Source organism: Durio zibethinus, chromosome 10 (assembly GCF_047325235.1).
Source record: "Durio zibethinus cultivar Kanyao isolate XHJ-2024 chromosome 10, ASM4732523v1, whole genome shotgun sequence".
Taxonomy (NCBI): Eukaryota; Viridiplantae; Streptophyta; class Magnoliopsida; order Malvales; family Malvaceae; genus Durio; species Durio zibethinus.
In genome coordinates, this window is record NC_143171.1 from 10,044,715 (window position 1) to 10,069,827 (window position 25,113).

The window sequence follows — 25,113 nt, forward strand, 5'->3', positions numbered from 1 at the left end:
ATGCATCTTTTGATGATCAAAGTAATATAGTGGGGTTGTGAATGGTTGTCAGAGACAAAAGGGGAAAAGTCTTGTTTAGCACGATGAATAAGCTGAGATATGTGTAAAGCCCATTCTATGTTGAAATGAAAGCTATTCTCTTTAGAATATGTATGGTGTTTAACTATGGATATGACTATTTAATTGTTCAAAGAGATTCCTCTATAGCAGTTAAGGAAATTAAGAGAGTTGATGGTCTCTTATTGGGATAATATTGGTATAGCTTTAGACATATTAGGGTAAGAAAATTATTTTTGTTCAAATTAAAAGAGATGTAAATTCTTTAGCCAACAATATTGCTAGAGTTAATTGCTTGATGGGTCAATAATATGTTTGGGTGAGGTCTTTTCCACAATCAATATGTAATATTGATGTTTTTATAAGTTAATGGAAGTGTTTCTCTTATGATAAAAAGAAAAATATAACGCTTTATCAAAAATATTATATAAATTTTTATAACTTTTTGGTAAGCCTTTTTTTTTTTTTTTGAAAACATCATAATGTGCCTTTAGTAGTGATAAGGAGTGAAGTTGTTGCATTAATCTCCAAAGTGGTTAACAAAAAAAGCTATTAAAAAGATATATAGAGATGAAAAAAGCAAAATTAGATTTATTTAATGCCTTGAGATATTCGTAGAATAAATTAAGGAGATGAAAATGGTAGTTTGGGCTTGGGCTTCGACTTCCCGCTTCAAAACTAACGAAGTTTCAACGGCATTTTTGACATTACGCTATACCTGTTGCGCAGTGCATTATCTATCTACGCTAGGCATCTCGGAAGTGGTTGCTCTAGTTTGTCTATAAATAAGCCCTTAGGTGCCTTACTTGTGATTGTTGAGGAGAGTCTCTCTAGGCGGAGAGATCATCTGTTGTCCCTAAATCCTCGATCTCTCAAATTAAACCGGGAAAATTTCAAACAGAAAATCGAAAAAAAGAAAAGGAACATAAAAGAACCAAAAGAGTACAGGAAAAAAAAATCATTTCTCACTTAAAAAAAGCTTAATTCTTTACCTGAGTGAGAATCTAGAGTTAGGAATTTTATGATCGAATCGGATCGCCATGGATTTGCGATTCCCTTACTCTCCCGCGGAGGTCGCCAAGGTCCGCATGGTTCAATTCAGCATTCTCAGTCCCGACGAAATCGTAAATTTCAATTCTTCAGCTCTATTTTTTTTTCTATTTTCTCCTTTTTCTTTGCAGTCTGTTTGGTTGCCAAGAAATTATAGGAAAAAAAAAAGAAAAGGAAAAGAGATGGAAACTGTAGAATCTGTGTATTGAACTCGAAACTACTTTGCGGGTTTTCTTTCTATAACTGCAAGATGAAGTTGCGGCGATTTTTTTACCTCACCGCTGAGCTTGTTGAATTGGAAAATCATGATTTTGATGTGCTTGGTTTTTGCAGCGGCAAATGTCGGTGGTGCAGATTGAGCATAGTAAAACGACAGAGAGGGGAAAACCTAAAATGGGTGGTTTAAGTGACCCACGGCTGGGCACAATTGATAGCAAGATGAAGTGCGAGACGTGTACGGCCAACATGGCAGAGTGTCCAGGGCATTTTGGGCACTTGGAGCTTGCGAAGCCGATGTTTCACATTGGGTTTATGAAAACTGTACTCAGTATAATGAGATGTGTCTGCTTCAATTGCTCTAAAATTCTTGCTGATGAGGTACTAATATGCTTGATTAGGTCGTTTTCTTTTTTGAATTTGACCTAAAAGTAATTTTAGTGGGTTGATGACTCCTTGTAATTGTTGGATTCGTGATATTAGCAGTATTCTGGATTTGGATTATTAGTACTGCAAAGAACAATAATATGTTTGAAGGAGTGCGAGTAACTTGTGCATTATTTGATATGAGGTTTTGAAGTAATAGAAAGTGAACACGAAGAAATGAAAGACATGTTTTAATGGTTTATTTTATGAGTGGCAAGGCAATATCGACGGTTGAGGTAGTAAGTGATATTTGGCTTCAGAGCTATTTTCCCCTTTTTAAATTACAATTGTTTGGATTATGAATACAGTATCACTTAAAAAGTGGATTTTGGCATGCTTCGATATTCGTGTTTTGATATATTCCTGCGTTGGCTTTCTATCCATGTTCCCTTTGTTTTACTGTTTGCTTTTTATTGTACCACTTCCAGAGCAAATATACCTGGTTACATGATGCCATTCTCTAATTTAATTATTGCTTTTCCAGGAAGACCATAAATTTAAGCAGGCATTGAAGATAAAGAATCCAAAGAACAGGCTGAAAAAGATCTTAGATGCATGCAAGAATAAAACTAAATGTGAGGGTGGTGATGAAATTGATGTCCAGGGTCAAGATACGGAGGAGCCAGTAAAAAAGAGTCGTGGTGGCTGTGGTGCCCAGCAGCCAAAGCTGAGTATTGATGGTATGGAGATGATTGCTGAGTATAAGGCCCAAAGGAAGAGGAATGATGATCAGGAACAACTTCCTGAACCTGTGGAAAGAAAACAGACTCTTACTGCTGAACGGGTAGCCATTTGTGCATATATGTTGCTTTATTATTATTTTGGCTCTGTATAGCTTCTTTTTTTTTTTTTTTTTTATATAGGTATCACGTTTGTGTTCTGTTGCGTTTTCTAGGTTCTTAGTGTCTTGAAGAGGATAAGTGATGAAGACTGCCAACTATTAGGCTTGAATCCTAAGTATGCTCGTCCAGATTGGATGATTCTTCAAGTACTTCCAATACCTCCACCTCCTGTGAGACCCTCTGTGATGATGGACACTTCCTCTAGGAGTGTGGCAAGTCTCTTTTATGTTGCTTTTTACATTAAGGTCTTTGAAGCTAATTCCATTTATGATTGCATTAGATCAAATCTGAATTCTCATGTTTTCTGAAACCAGGATGACTTAACACATGCGTTGGCTATGATCATTCGGCACAATGAGAACTTGAGGAGACAGGAGAGAAATGGGTCACCCGCACATATCATATCCGAATTTGCGCAGTTGTTGCAGTTTCATGTGGCTACATATTTTGACAATGAGTTACCTGGACTGCCAAGGGTATAGCCCTTACCTGCGCAATATTAAAGTTGTGTATTGTTGAGATCCACTCATCCATATGAATGCATTGTTAAACTTAACATGTCTCTCTTTCTTGTGTAGGCTACACAGAGATCTGGGAGACCTATTAAATCTATTTGTAGTAGGCTTAAGGCGAAAGAGGGCCGGATTAGGGGTAACTTGATGGGGAAAAGGGTTGACTTTTCAGCTCGAACAGTAATTACACCAGATCCAAATATCAACATTGATGAACTTGGAGTACCTTGGAGTATTGCTTTAAATCTATCATATCCAGAAACTGTGACTCCTTATAACATTGAGAGGTAATTAGCTTCTTAGATTTTTTAATGTTCTTCCACATTTGGCCAAGTATTAGTAGCAGAGCTATCTTTGAAACAGGTTGAAAGAACTTGTGGAATATGGGCCTCATCCTCCACCTGGAAAGACTGGTGCTAAGTATATCATAAGAGATGATGGACAAAGGCTTGATCTTCGTTACCTGAAGAAAAGCAGTGATCATCACCTAGAGCTTGGTTATAAGGTATGCTTCTATTTCTGACAGGTTTTAATTGGACATTGGTTTATTTTTCCATGTTGTAACAATCACAATATGGCTGCAGGTGGAACGGCATTTAAATGATGGAGATTTTGTCCTTTTTAATCGTCAACCTAGTCTCCATAAAATGTCAATCATGGGCCACAGAATCAGGATTATGCCATACTCAACATTTCGTCTAAATTTGTCTGTTACTTCACCATACAATGCTGATTTTGATGGTGATGAAATGCATATGCATGTTCCTCAATCGTTTGAGACAAGAGCTGAAGTATTGGAGCTTATGATGGTGCCTAAGTGCATTGTGTCCCCTCAATCAAATAGGCCTGTTATGGGGATTGTCCAGGATACACTTTTAGGATGCTGTAAAATCACCAAGAGGGATACTTTCATAGAAAAGGTGATGGGGATGATAGCCCCATTCTTTTAATATGACTACTTAAATGCTACACATTTCTGGTAGTTGTGACGTGAATCTAATTTATTGGGGGGGGGGGGGGGGGGGGGGGGGGGGGTTTGCAGGATGTTTTCATGAATATATTAATGTGGTGGGAGGACTTTGATGGAAAGGTTCCGGTTCCTGCAATTCTAAAGCCACGACCGCTTTGGACAGGGAAGCAGGTTTTTAATCTTATCATACCAAAGCAGATAAATCTGCTGAGAACATCTGCCTGGCATTCAGAAACTGAGACCGGGTTTATCACCCCTGGGGATACTCAAGTTCGAATAGAAAAGGGGGAGGTGCTGTCTGGCACTCTTTGCAAGAAGACACTTGGAACATCTTCTGGAAGTCTTATACATGTAATTTGGTATGTCTTTAGTTGTTTGTTGATCTAACTTTTACTTTTTAGGAGAGCTATCTCATTGAAGAAGTTTGATAAGCTCTAAATCTTACAGATTATGGATATGCTATTAGATTTTCCTCTTTATATCTTTTCGATTCCAAGTGAAGCTGAATCCTAATCATAAACTGAGATTGTGAAAAATTTACAATTACTTTCCGCTTGAGTGGATAATTTACAATTGTCCGTGCTTACTTCTCCTTGTGAAATATGGATTCTTCCAATATGTGCATTTGGCTTTGAACTTCATCCCATTAATATTTTAAAATAATTGTTTTTGTTAGGGAAGAGGTTGGTCCGGATGCTGCCCGGAAATTTTTGGGACATACACAATGGCTTGTCAATTATTGGCTGCTGCAGAATGCCTTTAGTATTGGTATTGGAGATACAATTGCTGATGCAGCAACAATGGAAAAAATTAATGAAACTATTTCTAAAGCCAAAGAGGACGTGAAATTGCTCATTACTAAAGCCCAAAACAAGGATTTAGAGCCTGAACTTGGAAGAACTATGATGGAATCCTTTGAAAACAAAGTTAACCAGGTACCTGAGGTCAAATTTCTTGGGCTCTCTTTTGTTCTGGCATCTTTCTGTAGCATGCTAATATAGTTTGTTTTTTCAGGTGTTGAATAAAGCTCGTGATGATGCAGGAAACAGTGCACAAAAAAGTTTGTCGGAAAGCAATAACCTTAAGGCAATGGTTACTGCAGGATCCAAGGGAAGTTTCATTAACATAGCCCAAATGACAGCTTGTGTCGGTCAGCAGAATGTTGAGGGAAAGTGAATCCCTTTTGGGTTCATAGATCGTACATTGCCCCATTTTACCAAGGATGATTATGGCCCTGAAAGTCATGGTTTTGTTGAGAACTCATACCTGCGTGGGTTGACCCCACAAGAGTTCTTTTTCCATGCCATGGGTGGTAGAGAAGGTCTGATAGATACTGCGGTTAAGACTTCTGAGACTGGGTACATACAGAGGCGACTTGTGAAGGCAATGGAGGATATTATGGTTAAATATGATGGAACTGTCAGGAACTCATTGGGGGATGTTGTTCAATTCCTCTATGGTGAAGATGGTATGGATGCTGTATGGATAGAATCTCAGAAGCTGGATTCTTTGAAGATGAAGAAATCAGAATTTGATAGGGTCTTCAGATATAATATAGATGATGAAAACTGGAATCCAACTTCTTATATGTTACCAGAACATATTGAAGATTTGAGAACCATCCAAGAATTGTGTGATGTGTTTGATGCTGAAGTTAATAAACTTGAAGCTGATAGATACCAACTTGGAGCAGAGATTGCAGTCACGGGTGATAGTAATTGGCCTTTGCCTGTTAACTTGAAGAGACTTATCTGGAATGCACAGAAGACTTTTAAAGTTGATTTTAGAAGGGTGTCAGATTTGCACCCAGTGGAGATTGTAGATTCTGTTGATAAACTCCAGGAAAGGTTAAAGGTTGTTCCGGGTACAGATCCTCTGAGTGTGGAAGCCCAAAAGAATGCCACCCTCTTCTTCAGCATTTTACTTCGCAGTACTTTGGCCAGTAAAAGGGTGTTGCAGGAATATAGACTGACAAAAGAAGCATTTGAGTGGGTTATTGGTGAAATAGAGTCACGATTCTTGCAGTCTTTAGTAGCACCTGGTGAAATGATTGGTTGTGTTGCTGCACAATCAATTGGTGAGCCTGCTACTCAAATGACTCTTAACACCTTCCACTATGCTGGTGTGAGTGCAAAGAATGTTACCCTTGGTGTCCCCAGGTTGAGGGAAATTATTAATGTAGCTAAGAAAATCAAAACGCCTTCTCTTTCTGTCTACCTTTCTCCTGAAGCTAGTAAGACAAAGGAGAAGGCCAAGAATGTCCAATGTGCTTTAGAATACACTACTCTTCGGAGTGTTACTCATGCTACTGAAGTATGGTATGATCCGGACCCAATGAGCACAATTATTGAGGAGGATATTGACTTTGTTAAGTCCTACTATGAAATGCCAGATGAAGAGGTTACCCTTGAAAAGATCTCCCCTTGGCTACTTCGCATAGAGTTGAATCGTGAGATGATGGTTGATAAGAAGTTGAGTATGGCTGACATAGCTGAGAAGATCAACATGGAATTTGATGATGATTTGACTTGCATATTTAACAATGATAATGCAGAGAAGTTGATCCTACGTATCCGCATCATGAATGATGAAGCCCCAAAGGGTGAATTGAATGATGAGTCTGCTGAAGATGATGTATTCTTGAAGAAGATTGAGAGTAACATGCTGACAGAAATGGCACTTCGAGGTATCCCAGACATCAACAAGGTGTTCATTAAACATAGTAAAGCAAGCAAATTTGATGAGGCTGATGGATATAAGACCAGAGAGGAGTGGGTGCTGGATACAGAAGGTGTCAATCTCTTGGCTGTAATGTGCCATGAAGATGTTGATGCGAGGAGAACAACAAGCAATCACTTGATTGAAGTGATTGAAGTTCTTGGAATCGAAGCAGTTCGTCGGTCCTTGTTGGATGAATTGCGGGTTGTGATATCATTTGATGGGTCTTATGTGAATTATCGGCATCTAGCTAGCCTCTGTGATACAATGACGTATCGTGGCCACTTGATGGCCATCACCCGTCATGGCATCAACCGCAATGATACAGGGCCTATGATGAGGTGCTCATTTGAAGAAACTGTAGATATTCTCCTTGATGCAGCTGTTTATTCTGAGTCAGATTATTTAAGGGGTGTGACAGAGAATATAATGTTGGGTCAGCTTGCACCAATTGGTACAGGAGACTGTGCCTTGTATCTCAATGATGAGATGTTGAAGAACGCCATTGAACTTCAGCTACCTAGTTACATGGAAGGACTGGAATTTGGCATGACACCTGCTCGTTCTCCAGTGTCAGGAACTCCTTATCATGAAGGCATGATGTCTCCAAGTTACTTGCTGAGCCCAAATCTCGGTCTCTCACCCATTACAGATTCTCAGTTCTCACCTTATGTTGGCGGGATGGCATTCTCTCCTGCGTCATCCCCTGGTTACAGCCCATCATCTCCTGGATATAGTCCTTCATCTCCTGGTTACAGCCCATCATCTCCTGGATATAGTCCTTCATCTCCCGGTTACAGTCCTACCTCTCCTGGTTACAGTCCTACATCTAGTCCTTCATCTCCCGGTTACAGTCCTACCTCTCCTGGTTACAGTCCTACATCTAGAGGTGAGCATAAATCAGTTCAAACCGATTTAATCGATTGAAATTATGATATATGGTCATTTCAGTTCGGTTTAATCGGTTTTCGGTTGTAATCAATTTTAAGATCGGTTAAATTAGTGAAATCGATCGGTTATCGGTTTTTAAAATTGATAACTGAATTAATCGCTTTTATAATAATTAAGGGTAAATATGTAAATTTTCTTAAAAAAAACTTTAAATTTAACTTACTTTTCTTAATTCACCCACCCTCGTCGTTTTCCCTTTCTGTTCTTTGCTCCTCTCAATCTGAATCTATTGCATCTTACCGTGCCTTTGCTCTTTGCAGTTTGCTCTCCCTCAGTCTCTTGCATTTTTGCCTCGCTCTTACTCTCTTGCTTGGCTGTTTACCTCTTAATCTCTTGCTTCTTTTAATTTGCTACAAACAGTTGTAGAGATCGATCTGCCTAAGATGTCATTGTAAGTTCTTAAATCCTAATAACTTTTATTTTTTCTTTTAACATGACACTGTGTCTTTGTATAGAGCTGTATTCTTTTTATATGGTCTAAACTAAAGCATAAAAGGTGCCAACCTAAACCCAAGCCCAGGGCGTGCCCACGGTAATGAAATAAAAGCTTCATTTTTTTTTCTCGTGTATTTCAGTATCTTTGATAGAATGAAATAGAAGCCCATTTTCTTTCTTGGACTTTGGCAGAATGTGTAAGGTGGGAAATGGTTGTGGTTTTGTCTTTCGAGACTACAAGAAAAAGAGTCTTTCTATACTAATTCGTATTAGCTTTCGCTGCTTCCAACTCCTCGGCGGGCTCATTTTGGCCACTCTATTTTAACCAATCTAGCATCATTGTGGAAAAGAAAATTGATCATCCTTCTAATTTTTGGAACATCATAATTAATACTTCCAAGCTATCGTCAATTAGAGAGACTCTATTGCCCGAAAGTTAAAGATTGGAATCCAATCGAGTTGATTTGATTTTTTAAATATTATATAATATTATGATATTTTAAAATTTAATTTAAATTTATAACAAATTTTTATTCAAGTCGGAATTAAATTTTATCAATATAATTTTACTGAATTTATTAATTTTTAAAATTTAATTTTTATATATTATTTTAATACAAAATTTTAATATATTTAAATAAATTTTGATATAAAATTATTATTTTTATTTTATAAAAATTTAAAATATATATATAAAAAATAAATATATATAATTTTATTCTATTCAATTTTTTTTATTTTTTATCTTTTAATTCAAAATTCAATTCAAATCTAATATATATATATATATATAATATTTAAATTTGATTTTAATCGAATAAAAAAATTGATTTAAACTAAACCAAATACTAAAATTTTGAATCAATTTTTTATTTTTTTATTTTAAAATTGATTTAAATTAAATCAAATATTATGATTTTAAATCAATTTTTTATTTTTTTTCAATTTTTTCTCACCACTTGTGATTCAATTTTTTTTATTTTTTATCTTACGATTCAAAATTCGATTCAAATCTACTATATATATTTAAAATGTGAATTGAATAAAAAAAAATTGATCCAAACTAAACCAAATACTAAAGCTTTGAATCAAATTTTTATTTTTTAATTTTAAAAATGATCCAAACCAAATCAAATATTATAATTTTGAATCAATTTTTTATTTTTTTCAAAATTTTTCTCACTACTTGTATTCCCCACAATTTGATTTTTTTAATTTTTTATCTTTTAATTCAAAATTCGATCTGAATTTAATATATATATATATTTAATATTCAAAATTGATTTGAATTGAATAAGAAAAAAACTGATCAAAACTAAATCCAACACTATAATTTCAAATTAATTTTTTATTTTTTTCAATTTTAAAACTGATCCAAACCCAATCAAATACTATAATTTTGAATTAATTTTTTTTTTCAATTTTTTCTCAATACCTATTTTCCTCGTAATTTTTTTTTCTTTTACTTTTTTTAGATTTTTTATCTTTCAATTCAAACTTTTATTCGACTCTAATATATATATTTAATATTCAAATTTAATCCGAATCAAATAAAAAAAATTTTGTCCAAACTAAATTGAATACTAAAATTTCAAATCAAATTTTTATTTTTTTAATTTTCAAAATAGTTTAAATCAAGTCAAATATTACGATTTTGAATTTTTTTTTTCAATTTTTTTCGCACCACCTATATTCCCCACGATTTGATTTTTTTTTTTTAATTTTTACCTTTAGATTCAAAATCCGATCTGAATTAATATATATATATATATATATTTTTAATATTCAAATTTGATTCAAATTGAATAAGAAAAAAATTGATCAAAACTAAATTGAATACTAAAATTTCGAATCAATTTTTTATTTTTTCAATATTAAAATTGATCCAAACCATATCAAATACTATAATTTTGAATTAATTTTTTTTATTTTTTCAATTTTTTCTCACCATCTGTTTTCCTCGTGATTTGTTTTTTTTATTTTTTTTAGATTTTTTATCTTTCGATTTAAAATCCGATCTGAATCTAATATATATATATTTAATATTCGAATTTGATCTGAATCAAATGAGAAAAAAATTAATCCAAACTAAATTGAATGCCAAAATTTCAAATCAAATTTTTATTTTTCGATTTTAAAAATAATTTAAATCAAATCAAATACTACGATTTTGAATTTTTTTTTTCAACTTTTTTTCTCACCACATGTATTCCCTGCGATTCGATTTTTTTTAATTTTTTATCTTTCGATTTAAAATTCGATTTGAATTTAATATATATTTATTTAATATTTGAATTTAATTCAAATTGAATAAGAAAAAAATTGATCAAAACTATACCGAATACTAAAATTTCAAATCAATTTTTTATTTTTTCAATTTTAAAACTGATCCAAGCTAAATCAAATACTATAATTTTGAATTAATTTTTTTATTTTTTCTCACTATCTATTTTCCTCGTAATTTGTTTTTTTTTTACTATTTTTAGATTTTTTATCTTTCTATTCAAAATTCGATCCGAATCTAATATATATATTTAATATTCAAATTTGACCGAATCGAATAAGAAAAAAATTGATCCAAACTAAATCGAATACTAAAATTTCAAATCAATTTTTTTTAATTTCAAAAATAATTTAAATCAAATCAAATACTACAATTTTGATTTTTTTTTCACTTTTTCTCACCACTTATATTCCCCACGATTTGATTTTTTTTAATTTTTTAACTTTCGATTCAAAATTCAATCTGAATTTAATATATATATATATATATATTTAACATTCGAATTTGATTCGAATTGAATAATAAAAAAACTGATCAAAATTAAACTAAATACTAAAATTTTGAATCAATTTTTTATTTTTTCAATATTAAAATTGATCCAAACCAAATCAAATACTATAATTTTGAATTAATTTTTTTATTTTTTCAAAATTTTCTCACCATCTATTTTCCTCGTGATTTGTTTTTTTTTATTTTTTTAAAATTTTTTATCTTTTGATTCAAAATTCGATCTGAATCTAATATATATATATATATATTTAATATTCGAATTTAATCCGAATCAAATGAGAAAAAAATTAATCCAAACTAAATCAAATACTAAAATTTCAAATCAAATTTTTATTTTTCAATTTTAAAAAATAATTTAAATCAAATCAAATACTACGATTTTGAATCTTTTTTTTTTCAACTTTTTTTCTCACTACTTGTATTCCCCACGATTCGATTTTTTTTTTATTTTTTATCTTTCGATTTAAAATTCGATATGAATTTAATATATATATATATATATATTTAATATTTGAATTTGATTCAAATTGAATAAGAAAAAAATTGATCAAAATTAAATCGAATACTAAAATTTCAAATCAATTTTTTTATTTTTTCAAAATTTTCTTACGATCTGTTTTCCTCGTGATTTGTTTTTTTTTATATTTTTTTAGATTTTTTACCTTTCGATTCAAAATTCAATCTAAATCTAATATATATATATATATATATATATATTTAATATTCAAATTTGATCCGAATCAAATAAGAAAAAATTTATCCATACTAAATCGAATTCTAAAATTTCAAATCAATTTTTTATTTTTTATTTTTAAAAATTATTTAAATTAAATCAAATGCTACGATTTTGAATCTTTTTTTTTTCAATTTTTTTCTCACCACCTTAATTTCCCGTGATTCAAATTTTTTTAAAATTTTTATCTTTCGATTTAAAATTCGATCTAAATTTAATATATATATATATATTTAATATTTGAATTTGATTCGAAATATTTAATATATATATATTTAATATTCGAATTTGATTCGAATTGAATAAAAAAAAACTGATCAAAACTAAATCGAATACTAAAATTTCGAATCAATTTTTTTTATTTTTTCAATTTTAAAACTACTCTAAACCAAATCAAATACTATAATTTTGAATTAATTTTTTTATTTTTTCAATTTTTTCTCACCATCTATTTTTCTCGTGATTTATTTTTTTTATTTTTTAATTTAAAATTTGATTAAAATTTAATATATATATATATTTAATATTAAAATTTGATTCGAATAAAAAAAATATCCATACTAAATCAAATTCTAAAATTTCAAATTAATTTTTTATTTTTTTAATTTTAAAAATAATTTAAATCATATCAAATACTACGATTTTATTTTATTTTTTAACTTTTTTTTTCTCACCAACTGCATTCCCTCTTCCTCCCCCCCCCCCCCCCCCCGCCCCGGGGGTTCATCGTAATGTGTCATTATCGAATTCATGATTGAATTGATGATTTCCCGAGGTAAATTGTCACTCGGTTTCGGTCGGGGTTGGGGAGTCCGCGTGAATCTTATCGTTAGCTACTACCCCAAGCCTACATGCCCAGTCCATTTTGGATTGGGTTAACACATTTAGATTTTTAAGTACAAGTTTGATCAGCTCCAATCTTTTACTTTATAAAATAACAATTTTTTATTTACTTTAACATTTATTTTATCTTTTACATTATAAAATAACATTTATTTTATTTTACTAAAGTTGATTTTTTGTTTTTTATAGTTCAGTAAGGTAAAATCCAGCCAATGGATACTTAACATATAAAACTATTAAACGTCTCAACATTTCAATTTTATTATAAAATAACAATTTTAGGGTTAATGAGGATACGATTACATTTGTTAACATTGATTTGCAAGAAATAAAAGTTAAGCATGGTGGGCAGAGAACAATTTAAAAAGACTCTAAAGACGTCAAATAAATAACTTGTCATTCTTGATAAATATAATTTCATCTGTGCTGGGAATTTCACTTCGCATGCAAGCGAAAAATCCGGCTTTATTCTATTATTAGTGGTAGTAAAATATAAAGGCTCTTGTCTGAGGTAAAAGTGGAACCAAAGAAATGAAAATTAAAAAAAGAAAAAAAAAAGAAAAAAAAGAAGAAACAAGATTGAAGCATGAGCCCAAGTCAGCAGGAGAGAGCACTACACGAAAAAAGATAGGAGGAAGGTACCAGGCAGTATACCATACTTGAAGCACAATGGCTGCAGAGTTCTCACTTTAACTTTCCAAAAGTACAGTACGGAAATAAGAAATCCAACTCAATCCTGTCATCTAAGAACAAAAAAAGCAATGTAAGATAAAAAGACAATGTTAAGAACAATGCTAGTATGAATTCTCTGAAGAAAGCAATGCCTAGAACAATGCAGATCGGGGAAAAAGCAGGAACAGGGGTTTTGAGGTTCTTCTGTTCCCTGACTCTCAAAAAAGAAGAAAGAATTCAAATCATTAAAAGTGAATAATGAGTAGCTTTCAGCGATCCGTTGCAACAGGCCATCTCTTATTCATTTCAAAAAATCACTTAAATTTGACCTTTCCATGAACTTTTAGTTTACGCTAAGTGATGCTCTTTTGAAGATGTAAACCAACATTGCATATGGTATAAATTAATATTCATCATCATCAGCTTAATTTAACGGGTCTAGATACAGAACCATAGGAACCATAGATAAGTCAATGATTCTGAAAACTATCAAATACTACATAGAAAAAGTTACCTTTATAATGTTTGCTTAAACCTTGTACTCATTGACTCGCATCCATTTCGTAGACGACCACTTATTTCCTCTAATCACAGGGCAGCCTCCTGGATAATTAAAAACAGTAAATTATAAATGATCCTAGAAAAGAAATGAACAGAAAGTAGGAAGATATTAACTTGTGATAAATTAAGTAATGCAACTAGACATTCAAGGGAAATGAGTCATGATGCTCAAAAATTAAAGGGTCCCTGTTTGATAAAGCTGAAATTTGAACCACACACCTCAGCAGCAAGCTAAATAGTAACTAGAACTAACCATGCAGACTTGAAGGATCAAGACTTGCATCAGGCTTCATGCTCCAGAAAAGTAATGCATCACCCATCCTTGGTTTAACAGAAAGTCCTCCTTTTCCACACTCAGATAATTCATTCCACCAAGGCACAGCACTAATGTTCCCCTTTGCCGCAGGAAACACTGTCTCTCCCCCTTCTTCAACATCTGAGCTGTAAAATGGTAAAAAAAGTACAGAAAGAACAAATGTGAACTTACACATAATGCACTAGGATAAAAAAACACAGTGAAAATATGTAATGCCACTTACAGGTACATAAGGACTGTAGCTATGCGCTGGCCCCCGTTTTTAGTATTGAACTCATCCATGAAGTAGTCATAGTGAGGCTCATATTTTTGGCCAGCCTCATAGTGGAGAATTTGAAGTCCTTCCCCGTGCTCTGCATATTATTGTGTTGCCATGAGTAACTTTACAACCACTGATAGCACAAAAAACAAGAGCTGACCTAAAGCAGACTCTAAGGAAGAATACATGATAATATGGAAGAAAGAAGTACACTAGTGAAAGTAATGAAAAACAAATGACAGATAAATTTGGATTGATCCAGATACTAGACATACCGACTGGTATGAAGGTAAAATCTGCAATCCTTCTCTCAATGTTCCTAATAATCTTATCACGTCCTCTAGCTAGAAATGTTCCAGAACTTGTACGTACCCTGTATGTAAACATCCAGGGTTTCACATATAATCAAAGAGTTAACAAATATAAAAAAGAAAACTATATGCAATAAGATCATTAAGAAGTACATACCTACTATCTTTACTCTTGCCAGTTTCACTATCAACAACGGTTGACTTTACCATATGAGGCTTGGCAAGATCAATCAGGTATTCACATTCCTCCTTGGACTGCCAAATATCACAAGGACCTTGATCAGGTACAAAAACTTTCTAACTAAAAATTCATTTCGGACCAAGTAAGAAACCCATGTTCATAATAGGATCTACTCCAAAAATTGGACAACAGGACATGAATGCATTTATTATTCTAGTATTAACTTTCTCTGATTTTCCTTGCTTTTGTTTTTAGTTCTTGTGAATGATTCTATAAAAAAATGACATTAAATCATCTTATATTTTATGGATCCGCTTAATTACTAAGAATATATTTGAGATAAACTTCTTAATAAATATTTCGCATTACATTATCAGTTTAAAGTACTAGAATACAGGAAACTTTTCTATGAAATTTAAAAGAAAAAAATCAAAGGCCAACAAATAAAAAAAAAATTGCTTATTTGACAAATAATTTCAATAGCGATAATGCTTCAGTTAGAGTTAAAAATAAAAATGAAGAGGAACAGAAAAAAAAAATTAACCTTTTTCTGCCAAAGAAAAAAAAAATGAGAAACTGACCAAGAAATTATGGTAGATAAAAGCTCTAGGCTCCCAAGAGATGACTTCAACCCAGTGCTCTCCTCTTCCTTCATCATCATCACTTCTGCCAATTCCAAAAATGCACCCAAAACAAGCAGAGTTATTACCAGATCGCCATTCGCCATCCAACTCAACCAAAAATTTCAAAAACAAAACTCACCTGTCGACGACGTTATGCACAATCGAGCTCAAATCGTTAGGTTTAGGTGAATTTCCGGAGTTACTGCTAGGAATTGAAAGGATTCCGAGCGCCAAAAGAATCAAAATCAGGAAGGTGAACATGATCAGCATGGTTAGAAACATAGTTGACGATGACGATTTCCGAGCCGGAAGGCGCGAATACCTCGGCTTCGCCATTGCTTCTAAAAACTCGGGAGATCGAGATCTGGAACTTCCTCGACTCGGTTTCACAAGAGACTTGGTTATATCAGTAATGCTATCTTTTTTTTTTCTTTTTTATTTTAGAAGTCTTCTATTCCTCTACCTTTTTTTTTTTTTTTGTAATAATCAGTCTTTTGGTTTCCTGTTTCGTTAGCTTGTGGAAACCAATGTCCTTTGAAATTGTTCTCCTTAAATCGCATTTGGATATTTCTCGTTTTTGCTCTTTTCTCCCTATACTTTTTCTTATTTATATATTTCCATCATATTTTTACTTATTAGCACCAAGATATTTTATTTGTATTATTTTAACAATAAAAATTGTTTTTTAACCCAACCAACCTGTCTAGTCTAACATTATCTTTTACCGAATGTGGTGTACGGCTACCCATTGTAACTTATCCATAAATTTTGCATGCAAAGCCTTACAAATTAATTAATTAATAATTTGTCATCCCAAAGAAGGAAATGTGTTAGGTTAATAATTTTTTTTTTTTGTAAAAAAGCCAGAGCTTAGGAAGATTAAAAAAAATTGCAAGCATTGAAGCTCGAACCCCAATCTTAGCATGTGGGCAGCCTCACGTTTTAGCTTAAAAATGTTGCTAAATTAAATAACAACCACAAAAAATGAGAAGGAGAGATAAATACAGCTCATAAATGGATGTGTTGTGATTTATTATGAATTAAAAAACCAAGTCAACTAGCAATTATATGACTTTCATGTTTGATAATAATAGAAGTATAATTTTTTTCTTTGTTATGCTTGGCTGGATTATATGTATATATGTTTAATTTATTGATAATGGAGAAGCGGTGCTAAAACATGATGATAAGATTAAACTATCGGGAACAAGGTCAACCTGTCAGCAGCTTGTAAAAAGTCCATCCCAGAATACTTCTATTATGCTTTTGAAGAATTCATCACTGGGAGAGACTGAGCCTTTTCATCATTATTATTAGCACTTATGATTTATCAGCAATTTTTACTTTATCTGTACCCGAAATTTTGAGGCATTTAAAACTAATCAAAAGTTCAAAACCATGGGAGATAGGGAGTTTTATTGCGCTTCTTCAAATGATTTGGTTTTTGTTCTCTTGTCTGTCTAAAGGCTCAGTGGTTATGTCTATTTTAAAATTTTCATTTTCTGGCTCAAGTGTGGTTGCTAGTATTGCAAACAAAGAAGTGCAATGGTTAACTAACTACATATATATGATGCGAAATTGCCAACTCAATCATGTAAAAGCATTGCATCAAACTTTTTTTGACAGGGCTTGGGCTTTTGGTTTACCACAAAAGCAGAAAGAACAACTTGCAACATTTTGAAATATACGACACCTGCAACAGCACTACTTTTTACAACAGGGTTTTCTCATAACAGAATGAAGTAATACTAACCATACTTATTTGCAAGCACACTTAAATAAATGAAAAGAACTCTCAATGACACATACAAATCAATGCATGGTAGGTAATGCAATCAATCGAAAGTTGAAAAAGCTCCCCTATCCCAATGGTCTAAAAGACACCAAGTGATGTAGGATATAAAGGAGCAGGTTTATAATTAAAAAAAATTGGAAAATAAGTGGATGCTCCTCGCTTTGGATCGCCCATGGATTCAACAGCTGGTTGGTTTAAGTACGCATACTTGCTCTTTGTCCACCTGCTCATGTTAGTTGAAAGCAGATACCAGAGTTCAATTAAAAATGTTTTAGTATAAATTTTCAAGAAATAAAGGCATTTTATCAGTTGTCCTAAACTAATAGCTACAACTCCAGAAGATGAGCAAAGAATTAGCAAATTATATGTCCGTGTCGTGATATAGAATCAGTTATCTGATGGATTTCATGGGCAAAATGCAGTTATTTTCATTTTTTGATGTCAGAAAACTGTATGACACAGACATTTGGAGCTAATAATGCAGTTAAATCGATTCAGGGAAATCTACTTCAATATGATTTCCTATGTATGTTTATTCTCATCATGATTAGAATAGCCAAAGTCTTGAAGAGAAATTTTACTAACCAGTCCTTTATTCCCACACGAATTTCATTATTTTTTTTATCTCCTTTTCCGTTGTTGGTTGGGGCTGTGATCTTCTCCTTAGCGTTGTTATCTTCATTGCTCAGTGACTCTTCAAAACACTTACAGTCTTCCTCCTACACAACATCGATCTTGAACAAGTTAACCAAGTGAACAAAGTGACTCAAATGTTTTGGCATGCTACAGACTTTATTAAAACTAACTCTCCGCCTTCTAATGCCTAGAAATGAGCTTCTTATCTATTGCAATTCTCTTCGCATTAGTCAAATGGTGAGCTTGAAATGCAAGTGATAATAATTCTCCAGGCAACTTTGTCGAAAAATAGAATCCCAGGGAAATTTTAATCCTATCTTTGGTACCAACATTACCAGAAAAAGAAGAGAATAGGAATGAAACAGGACAAGCATTTTATTTCCCCGGCTTATCAATTAGGTGACCATATCAAAGATTTCTTCTAATCAATACTCAACATGGATCACTTTGACTGTTGAGCAATCGGCTCATCAACAAAAATTAGTGAAACTGATAGCAGGTTTCAGAGAGAACCCTGTCATAAAGCTGAATGAGTATCGTATAATCTTACCGACTGATTGCGGGCCCTGATGCGTGCTGCAGCCTTGATGGCAGCCAGTAGGTGATCCTCTTCTTCAACGCGCTTCTGCCTCCAGAACTTGGCAATCTCTCGGTTTGTTATACTGTCGGCAGTAGTCTTCCTTGCCCAGAATCTTGGAAGTGGCGGTGGGGGGATTGCCTGTTTAGGCTTACCAATGATACTGTCAGTTTCCAACTTTGTTGGATTCATAATCATAGAACTCTTTGGTTGAATATGCTACTTAGCTTTGCCTCAAGTCCAAGTTTGAGATGATCAGGTGAAATAACAAAATAGCAGGGTACAAATTATTGAATAAGTAACAAGCCACTTCCATAACCAACCCCCCACAGCTACTAATCCAACCTAACTTTCAACTGTGAGTGATAGATTGGTTTCTTGCGTGCTCTAAGGTTTTCAATTTTGGAATTGCTTGGCTGGTTTCTCAACACTAACCAGCATGCAAAATTTTGACCGGTAGATGCAATTTCAAGTAGTAAGAATGACAAGTGAAGACAAGTAAGATATGGATAATCCATATACTGGAATGAAAGAAACTGCCATATAAAAAATTAGGCCGAAGAAAAGTTCTGGGAAATGGTTTAATCAATATTTTTCTTCGGTCAAACACATACCTACCACTAACCCCAACTCAAAATCAGGTCCAATTAAATCGCCCAACAGTCCAGACTCCAGAATAATCCAATGGTTGTTCCCATGGTTTGGATAAACCCTTTCATATTTAATAGATCAATGAGAATCAATTAATGAGAACCATCCTTGATGTTCCCTCAAAATTTTATTTAGCAGTGGACTTTCACTGCAACTCAAACCATGGAATAGACTGATGCAACAAGGTAAATTGCAGAAACGAATTTCAAGTCATTAGCACCAGTATTTACTCCGATGATACAAGGTTCACCCGAAACTTTTTGTCAGCTAAGACCAAAATAAACAATTTCTTGATCTGGGAATTTACTACCCTTGCAAACAGCTGAGTCTGATTGGTTCTATTTATTGAAGTTATCACTTAGCAACCTACCTCTGCGACAGAGTAAGCATCGCAATAGGTGGTTGAATACGATTGAGATTACGTTCTGAAATTATCATCACGGTGGATAATTCAAGGCTTCCATATATGGTTTTTGCTGAGGTTGATACCTGCAACACATCAACATCTCCTGACACTGTTAGATATTAGACGCATTCCTGGTTCTCCGACAGGAACATGCGACCTTTGTTCTGTTCAATTTCAAACCCCCTATTAGTTTCGTATCTGACTCTGCAAACCGCAGCCTAAAATATCACCAATCAAATCTAAAGTTCAAGAAAAAAAAAAAGAACGAATCAATTTAATAAACTGAAGGGAATGATGAGCTGGATTCTCTTTAATTGGCATAAAAATCTCTATTGGATTGAAGAAATAGAGTGATCGAAATTCACATAACAAGATCGTCCGTATACATAGACCAAACCAAAGAAACCCCCAACCCAAAATATCTACAAAAACCAGAAACCATAATCAGAAAAGTTCTTCAAGTTTCAGACATGATGTTAAGCGCCTTGGTCTTGAACCGATATCTAGGAGCTCTAGGGATCACCTGACTGGGCCCAAAATGGTATTGACCGGGACTGTTGGTGAGAGGAGGACCGTCATCATAAACATAACCAACGAGTTTGCCACAGTTATTGCACTTGATCTTGGTCCTGTTTCGTACGATCCCCCAGTAATTAACGGTCTCAAAAAAAGGCCTGATCTTGTCCTCTTTCTCTAACTTGAACTTGGAGGCGTCGATCAAGGCGAAGGAGAGGGTGCCCTTGTTTCCCGCTTCGAAGTAGAAGTCTGGAGGGAAGAGATGGGTTGTGCTTAAGTTTAGGTTGGTTCCGCACTCTGTACAGCAGTAGATGGAAGCCATTTTTGATTTCAGATTCCAAGGTCCTTGAGTGGTGGGGAAGCAAACTGGGAATTATGGGGAAGCCAAGGCCGGATTTGGCTTTGAATTTGACGAAATTGTCGATGGCAGATTTTCAAAGACGCGTCGCTGCTTTAGAAAATTCGTTTATCCCAAAATCAGTTTTATTATGACGAGGTTACTGACGTCGAGTTTTTAATTTGATTTTTTGTTTCTATAAAATCTTAATTTTATATTTAAGTAGTGAAAATGTAATTATTTTTTTATTTTTGTCAAAATAAAAATACATTTATAGTAGGTGTATTTTATATTGGCATTCCATATACTGACAAATAACAATGAAAACATCTGCAAAAATACTTTTTAAAAAAAATTAAGGTAAATCATATGTTGTTGACATAAATCGGGAATGCGCTCTATACAGTTTTATAGAATTGTTTCAAATTTTTTTTAAATTCAAATAAAAATTTTGAATTAACATAAATTGGTTTCTAAGTAAATCCTCATGGATTCGAGTACGATATTTTTTTTTAAAGTTATTTCAAATTCACATTTTGTTATAGGAGTCATTTGGTTTAACATGTTTTATCAATTTATTTTTAAGTAAAGATTTATTTCAAATAAATCATAATGAGTTTATGATTTCTTGAATTTAAATGTTTTGGTTTCAGACTTTATTTTTCAGTTGTGGTTTTTTTGTAAAAAAAAAATATAATAATGTAAAGGTAATTTCATATCGTTTTGTCTAATTTGATATCCATTTATTATTTTTTTACTTGTAATAGCAGATAAATTATACGTGATTATTGCACTTAAGTACTAATTAAATGTTTTGATATGAACAAATACAAGTTACATAACTTTGAAGTGTTATTTTGCTCTATTCTATCTCTACATTCTCTTTATTTGTACATGAAAAATGTTTAAATTAGCCTTTTGATACTTTTATTTTAAGATAGATTTATTAATAATTGAACTTTTATTGATATTATAGAAAGATTTCATTATTATTAAGTTTTAAGTTCGCATTTTGTCATGAAAGTAAAATAAAGTTATATACTTATAATTTAATTGTAGAAGAAAATAAAATTATGTATTAATAATATAAATATTGAACAATGTTTAAGAGAAAAAAAGTCATCTAGTTATTTATATTTTGAATATTTACATTAGTTAAAGTCAATAATGATGATATATTAAATTTATTCATTGAAAACATATTTGTTTGTCATCATCATTGGATCACAAAATAATAAATAACCTTATTTGCAACTCAATACTCAATACTCAATATAGAGAAATATACCGAATAACTCAAGAAAAAAAAAAGATATATTAGTTTAAAATACCAATTTTTGCAAAAAGACTTTAGGATAGACAAAATTAGAAACTTCATAAAACTTTAAACCAGTGAATTGGGCTCTTGGTAATCTTACAAATCTATTTTGCCTAAAATTATTATATCTCAATTTAACTTAAACTTAAATCATTTTTCAAAGAGCACAACTAAATGCTAGCCTAGAAACCTACAAAGCAAAACAGATACAAAGAATGAAATACCATATGGTTGAATGAAAAAGTAACCTTCAGAAACCACCTAATGTATTAAGTGAATTTTACTTCTAATAAATTTGTAAACTTAAAGAAATTAATATCCAACCATCTCATTTAGAGCCTTGATTTTCCAAATATTAAATTTAAAACAATGTCTTTAAATTAGACAGAAATATTTATATTTACAGTCCTCATAGTTTATGTTGTCCCTCTTTCATCATTTAAAATATTACTCCAATAGATAGTTTGAAGCCAATTGATTGAATCATTTATAGAGAAGTAATAATTCAACAAAAAGGCTTTTTTATGCAATATTTTTGCAAAAATGATTACCATCAACATGCAGTGCATTCTTGAAACATTTGCGTAATTACAAGACTATAAAATAAGTAAAAGCAACAATTTACCAATTGAAGCCAATAAAAGAATAAACTACATCAATAACATACTATAAGGTAGCAATAGGTAACCAATAATTAATAGTAGTAATGGCAACCTCATTCATATTAAGAGCCTGTGAAACCACTGTTTCAACAACGTTATCCTTAAAAACTTTTGCAACATCACTCATAACCTTAATCTTTTTCATCCCACCACTAACCATAGTCGACATATACTGATAAAAAGACATGCTAAAGCTATGAAGAAAAAATGGTTGGGAGCATCTTCTATCTTGGAACAATAAATCAAACCTTGAGGATGAATTACTAAACCTAGTTTCAAAATATCTTTGTCGAACAAAATTATTGAGTTTTGCTAAGATTAGAACTCGTTTAAAGGATGATTTTTAAGGTCATTTTCATGGAGAATGTAGGCATATGATGATGTGATGATTGATACGAAAGAATAGAAATTCCTTTAACAAATGAAAACAAAAAAGAAAAACTATCAAATTAAAATCATAACCCAAGCAAGATAAATACAACATAAATATATTAAATGGAAAACATATCTCAAGATTCATTTATTACCGATAAAAAAATCACTAAGTGGCAATACAATAAGATTTATGAAGCCAAAATCTAAGAATTTCAAACAAAATAAATAACTTAAACAATATTAAAAATATGAAGCAAAAACTCACTGTTTTAATCTCTTATGTTCATAATAAAAGGTTTTGCCAGGTTCATGATCTCACCCTTGAGATACAGTAACATCAACAAATCCTAAGGGAAAAAAAGCTTTTTCAGTTTGCATTTAGTAAAAAATTAACATAAAAGAAAAAAAAATCCATAAAGGAGCATGTAAATACCTCTAGCAATACGTTTTATGGCTTTGCAGAGATCATTTTTCCTAAGAAAAGATAAAACAACAAACACTCGAGACAAAAGTTATCATAGCATAAAAACTTATAACAAATAAATTTAGACTAGATTAGCATAAACTAACCAACCCAATGTTTAGGCAAAATTTGATCCAGTCCCTATAGGAATGAATTGCAAGAAAGTATAATATGGTTATATTTTCTTTAGAAAAATGCAAAAAGAGGGAATCCAAAAAGAATTCCAAGTTGCAAGTGAAGACTAAAGAGAAAAAAATACATAAATTCAAGATTATCATTCATTAAAGCCTAACCAAAATCCTACCAAAAAAAGGATGATAAAAAAAAAAAGCTTAATGGTAATTTTAAACCAAAAGCAGTTGAATGAACGACCTCTATCTTCATATTAGCAACAAGTTTTCATCCCAAAAGAACCTATTAACAACCTGTTTATCATAAACCAAAATAGATAATTTAATTAATCATTTTCTCTTTTAAAAAAATATGCAAACAAAAAAAAGAAAAAATAAAACATATTATAAGATTACTATGAAAAAAAATCTACATGTCATAAAGAGTTCTGTCACCTCCAGTTGCAATCACAGCATTAGCAGCCTTTCTTGTAGCTTGTAAACCATTATCCATCAAGTTACATGATAAATATAAAGACTATTAACTCAAAATCTTCCATAGGTAGCCTAAACAAAGTTCGATCTCATTGTTTTAATTGAAAAAAAAATGTAAAAGAAGCCCTTGATTTCTACCTCCCTAGTAATATCAATTAAATGAAAAAGATCAAAAGTCAAAGATTCATATATCTGTATATTGATATATATATATATATATAAATCATTTGATATATAATTTTGCACATTCAATATTTAAAATGATTTCCAAACGAGAAATTAATTGTTAAGTTTTTCAAAAGATTAATTTTAAGAGATAGGTAAACCAATTTAAACTTATAGCTTGTTCCTTGGTTAGTTGAACACAAATTGAAAAGAAAAAAAAATCATATTTGATATATGATTTTGCACATTCAATAGACTATAATGTTCTCATATCCTCCTGGACCTTTATTGTAACAAAAACATTAACTAAAATATAATTAATCCATAAGTAAACTAATCCCATAACAAACCAATGCACTAACCATAAGTTTCAAATTTACAAAGAGCTATAAACACAAACATGTTAGCAGAAACAAACATGCCTCTCAATTTTTCAAGAAGCCTTACTCTTTTAAGTAACACAACTTTAAGAAGCCTTTCAATGAAAATCAACCTTAGCCTATTTGAATAGTTATCAACATTTGCATTTAAAAAGATGTTCAAAGCATTTTAACAAAAACAAAAGATTATGTTAGTATTTTACAATAAGCATATGTTCTAAGCATCATAATCAAAAGTCAATAGTTTTAATGACAAAACTTATAAGGTAAAAATGTTAAACTCAACTTTTGTTGACATTTGAGTTTGATTTAAATAACAATGGCTAAATATTATACAAATGTTTCAGACTTTAAAGAATAAAATTAATAGTATAAAAGATTTTATGGAGTAAGAATAACAATTTTATATATAAACATGTAACTGGGTTAAAAAAAAAAGTGAAAATTGGCATTATTATAATGTCAAGGGCAAATTTTATGATGTATCAACTCATGAATTATTTTTAAAGAAATGAGGCTCTTTATGTATTTAATCATGTCGCCCACAACTTGTGATATCTCAAAAATAATTATTTTAAAATATTGATTTTTTTTAAATTAAAGAAAATAATGTAACTATCATTATTTCTCACTCTCTCAATCTTTCTCTCACTTTAAAAAATTATATATTCAAAAAAAGAATTGAAAAAAATAATTTAACTTACCTTGTTGATGCTAGTAATCATGGACTGGTCATAACCCTATCTTTTCTTTTCTC

General features: G+C 31.9%; 4 protein-coding genes across 5 annotated transcripts; 1 reads left to right on the plus strand and 3 right to left on the minus strand.

Annotated features, from left to right (window-relative positions):
• Positions 1-871: 871 nt before the first annotated feature.
• On the plus strand, positions 872-8,311 carry LOC111291662 (DNA-directed RNA polymerase II subunit RPB1-like). The gene is given in 12 exon segments (XM_089766747.1): positions 872-1,181; positions 1,441-1,704; positions 2,234-2,533; positions 2,645-2,803; positions 2,906-3,067; positions 3,170-3,390; positions 3,467-3,608; positions 3,688-4,023; positions 4,146-4,432; positions 4,750-5,008; positions 5,088-7,680; positions 8,003-8,311. Coding segments are annotated over 12 exon segments (4,893 nt in total). The 5' UTR covers positions 872-1,097; the 3' UTR covers positions 8,089-8,311.
• A 4,616-nt stretch (positions 8,312-12,927) lies between these two features.
• On the minus strand, positions 12,928-15,996 carry LOC111310549 (putative prolyl 4-hydroxylase 10). 2 transcript variants are annotated; one of them, XM_022910037.2, is made up of 8 exons: positions 15,610-15,996; positions 15,429-15,513; positions 14,824-14,921; positions 14,631-14,728; positions 14,320-14,449; positions 14,034-14,221; positions 13,734-13,822; positions 12,928-13,290 (listed from the first exon to the last, which is right to left on the minus strand). In XM_022910037.2, exons 1-7 carry the CDS (start codon positions 15,804-15,806, stop codon positions 13,749-13,751), a joined length of 870 nt encoding a protein of 289 aa, XP_022765772.1. In that variant the 5' UTR covers positions 15,807-15,996; the 3' UTR covers positions 12,928-13,290; positions 13,734-13,748. The 2 variants fall into 2 exon arrangements, with proteins under 2 accessions (XP_022765772.1, XP_089622874.1); XM_089766748.1 differs by having other exon boundaries at positions 12,928-13,283; positions 15,610-15,989.
• A 1,064-nt stretch (positions 15,997-17,060) lies between these two features.
• On the minus strand, positions 17,061-19,847 carry LOC111310547 (uncharacterized). Its single transcript, XM_022910036.2, has 3 exons — positions 18,452-19,847; positions 17,851-17,984; positions 17,061-17,488 (listed from the first exon to the last, which is right to left on the minus strand). The coding sequence occupies exons 1-3, from the start codon at positions 18,674-18,676 to the stop codon at positions 17,344-17,346; spliced, it is 504 nt and encodes a 167-aa protein (XP_022765771.2). The 5' UTR covers positions 18,677-19,847; the 3' UTR covers positions 17,061-17,343.
• LOC111310548 (methionine-S-oxide reductase) lies at positions 19,840-20,507 on the minus strand. Its single transcript, XM_089766749.1, has one exon. It carries the CDS (start codon positions 20,371-20,373, stop codon positions 19,993-19,995), a length of 381 nt encoding a protein of 126 aa, XP_089622875.1. The 5' UTR covers positions 20,374-20,507; the 3' UTR covers positions 19,840-19,992.
• Positions 20,508-25,113: the final 4,606 nt, after the last annotated feature.